The sequence below is a fragment of the Pundamilia nyererei genome, unplaced genomic scaffold (assembly GCF_000239375.1).
Source record: "Pundamilia nyererei isolate P.nyererei 1_Seehausen unplaced genomic scaffold, PunNye1.0 scaffold00386, whole genome shotgun sequence".
NCBI lineage: Eukaryota > Metazoa > Chordata > Actinopteri > Cichliformes > Cichlidae > Pundamilia > Pundamilia nyererei.
Window position 1 is genome coordinate 163,220 of NW_005187787.1, and position 3,807 is coordinate 167,026.

General features: G+C 38.7%; 1 protein-coding gene across 2 annotated transcripts in view; it reads left to right on the forward strand.

Annotated features, from left to right (window-relative positions):
- The window catches only part of LOC102213076 (uncharacterized), a 4,934-nt gene extending 1,127 nt beyond the window's left edge, over positions 1 to 3,807 (forward strand). Inside the window, exons 2-4 of one of the 2 annotated variants that reach the window (XM_005752858.1) lie at positions 1,618 to 1,914; positions 2,821 to 3,067; positions 3,154 to 3,807. In XM_005752858.1, coding sequence (XP_005752915.1) covers positions 1,678 to 1,914; positions 2,821 to 3,067; positions 3,154 to 3,515 — 846 coding nt within the window. In that variant the 5' untranslated portion in view covers positions 1,618 to 1,677 and the 3' untranslated portion in view covers positions 3,516 to 3,807. The remainder of the gene's footprint in view (positions 1 to 1,617; positions 1,915 to 2,820; positions 3,068 to 3,153) is intronic. The other variant, XM_005752859.1, reaches the window with a different exon arrangement.

The following is a 3,807-nucleotide window of genomic DNA, read 5'->3' on the forward strand; positions in this document are numbered from 1 at the left end:
ACTTGTGTGCAACTTTTGCATGATTCAGTGAAAGAAATAATCAAGCTAAACAACAGGGAAGCAGCTTTCATAAGTTATGGAGAGTTGTACAATTTGTGCCAACATGTTCAATATGATTTATAACATTATAAGTAACATTGTTACATGTTGATAAAATATAAGTGATCCTTTAAAGTCTGATATGGAGTTATACTTATTCTATATAATGCAGAAAAATAAAATTCCTATACTGTTTTTTTCTGCATAGATGCATCGTTGGTGATATATCAAGAAATTGATGACATATGTATAGATTTAATATAAATGTAATATAATATATAATATAGATTTAATATAAAGTTAACATATTCAAATTTTGCCTAAACATGTACAGGTACTCCAAGTACTCCAATTTTGGCAAATAAAAAACCTGTCAGCTAATGGTGTGTGGCTGTGTGCATATGCTCTTGCAGAGAGGTTGTGACCTTCCTATAGACATACTTTGCAAAAATATGTTGTGACATAGGGCACTGTCGCTGCCATTTTGCTTACTTGGTCTGATTATGGGCTATTGTAGGCTCTGAGCAATCCTATATAACACGCATAACTTGTGTGCAGCTTTTGCATTATTCAGTGAAAGAAATAACCAAGCCAAACAACAGTGAAGAAGCTACGTTATAGAGAGTTGAACAATTTTACAGGTGTGAACATGTTGAATTTAAAATATAACTTTATAACTGAGATTATTACATTGTTAATACAGTATGAGTAATCCTTTTAAGTATATTGTAGTGTTATACTATATCATTCTGGTAAATAAAATTATTATTACTTATTACAAATTTTTTTCTGTGTAGAAGTATTGTAGGTGTAAGTACATCAAGAAGTTACAGAAATATGTTTTTGCTTGAAGACGTTTCAACTCTCATCCGAGAAGCTTCTTCAGTTCTAAGGTCAAATCGTGGAGAGTCACAGACTTAAGCCCAATGGGAGATTCCCCCAGGGGGACATTGACCCCTAATGATCTAATCACACGAGCCAAGATGTAAAAAACGGGTGTTGGTCACAATCAGCCAAGGTTTCGGGTGAACTCATTGTGAAAACTAGCCCCACATTATCATGTGATTTCCTGAGGTCAACAGGCCCAGGATGTGAGTGGGCGTTAAGGCGTCTGGGAAAGGATCTCAAAACTGGATTATAGATGGCAGACAGTTGGTGTCATAAACCACCGCCTCTGTTCAAAGATGATCGTTCACAGTGGACATGGCTTCTTTCAGTCCTCTTTCAAACCATCTGTCTTCTTGACCTCACTAAATCACATCACAGGTTGGGGCTGGGTTTCACAGTGAATTCACCTGAAACCTTGGCTGATTGTGACCTACACACCTTGGCTCGTGTGATTAGATAGAGGATCATTAAGGGGTCCATGCCCCCCTGGAGGGACACTTCCATAGGCAAAACATAGGACCAGAATTGGTTATAAATGATTGCTTTGATTTCTGTCATTCTTAGTTATTCTTGATCTTTGTATTTCTTTGTTTTTCCCTATTTTGTGGTTTCTGTGTCTACCTGCCTGGTTCTCTGTTTTTTATTATTCCAAATTCATGCATGTGTCATGTGTCTTTCTCTTTTATCCAGGTAGCCTTGGGTTTTTGAATACTCTTCTCTCTCTTAAATGAAAGCCCTACAATTGCTGACATGTTTGCAAGTGTAGCTCTTAGCAGAGGCATTACTGCCCACCGCATAAGTAAGAATGCCACGTTCTTCATGAATGAAGCAACATTTGCAGTCCCTGGATGCCAGAACCGGACCTCAGAACGGCACAAACCTCTATTGCTGATGTTACCGTGGTTGGGTTCACGTCCTCAAGCGCTGGTTAAGTACTGTGACATCTACTTCAACACAGGATTTGACGTGCTAGTATTTGAGAGCGAGGTAAGAATTCAGGGACTGAGAAATTGGAGCATATGTTAAACTTAATCGGTTTCTCACACTAACTGTATAGCTGCTCTTCTGAGTCTGCTAAAACAGTATGACCGTGTGTTTTATTCTTGTATTTATCGCTAAAATGCATCACAGGGCAGTTAATGAATAATAGTCTTTCTAGAAGTATGTGCTCTGAGTGCAAGCTTGTGCTTCCCAGAATTACTAAAAGTACAATAGAAGGCAGAGCCTTACATTATCGAGCCTCTGTGCGGTTGAGGTTGAGAGAGACAACCTGTACTTTGAAGATTAGGCTTAAAAGTTTATAGTTGGGGTGGATCAGATGACCCCGAATCATCCATAAATCATGCTGCTGTAGGCTCAGCTGTTGGGGACTTCCCATGATATAATACCCACTTTTCTGTTCACGATGCATTTATATGAAACTGTTGTACATCATTTCCTTTTCCCTACTCTCTCCCCTTGTCCCCCCTTTTTGTGATCAGATTACTCCCCCCACCCTCTGTTGGAAGTTGTTTAAACTTGTTAAAAGGAAGTTCTTCGTCCACAACTGTTGCCATAATATCACCGTTCAGATTGTCAAATTAAAGGCTCCTTTTCTTTAAACTGTAAAGTGTTTTAAGGTCTATATCTGTGAAGTAGCACTATAAGAATGAAACTGCATTAGATAAATGTGAAGAAAGTTTGTATTAAACTAAGATTGCAATGGAAACCTAACTCATAAAAAGGCAACAGTAGAGGGGACCCCACCAGGACATTGTGGGAGCACTGTAATGTCGTGCATTGATCTTACTTTGAAAAATGAATTCACTCAGTTTTATATTCAAAGTTTAGTGTGTGTGTATGTTTTTAAATGATTTTCAGAAAGGCTGATTGAATTTCTCCTTTTTTTTAAAGGTGCAAGGGTTCCTTTGGCCCCGCTGGGGTCTGGAACATGGAAAGACATTACTGGAGTTGTTGGAGAGCGAGCGCTTCGTGTCCCGCCCCTTGCTTGTTCATGCATTTTCAATCGGTGGATATACCTTCTCTCAGCTCCTTGTGCATGTGTCGAAGGATACAAATAAATATCAGGCATTCACAAAAAGGATCACAGGACAGATTTATGATAGCATGGTGGCAGGATCCCTTGAGCACATGGCTATAGGTGAGTTACCATTAACTCACACTTTATCTAATTCTTGTTTTCCTTTTCTTGCAAAATTGATAATTATTTTCCTTCTTTCTTCTCAGGTTTGGGAAAAACTGTATTTCCAAAATGTGAGTGGTTGGTAAAGCAAACAGCCATGTTTTACTTTGACAAGTTTAAAAGCCACACCGTGGACTACTTTGACATAGGCTTGGATGTGTTTTGGAATACGCCCGTCACCGCTCCTGTGCTGATGTTCTACTGTAACAACGATCCACTGTGTGACCCACAAAATTTGGCGGACTTGGCCAGTTACTGGCGAAGGCGTGGAATGGATGTCACAGAAAAGAAGTGGGACAATTCCATTCACGCGGGCCACCTTAAGAAACACCCAGAAGAATATCTGTCCACACTTTGCATATTCCTCAGTTCCCTTGGTTTTACCCCGTTAAAGGCAAAGTTATGAGGCAAAATCCCAACAATGTAATGCAAGAGGAACTTCACTGTGCATTAACCTCAAATGGTTTAAGCTGTAAAAGTACATCTTGAATTTTTACACTAATTGGCGTGTGTAATGAAGGTACAGTAACAGTTCAGTTTTATTCAGAATGAAGATCGAGTGTACTCAGGGTTTAGTTCATACAGTTTCATAAACACTAAAGCAAAGCATATAAAGAATAAAATGCACTTTGGATCACAATGTTCATGTACGCCAAAGTAATAATAATAATGGATTGGATTTATATAGCGCTTTTCAA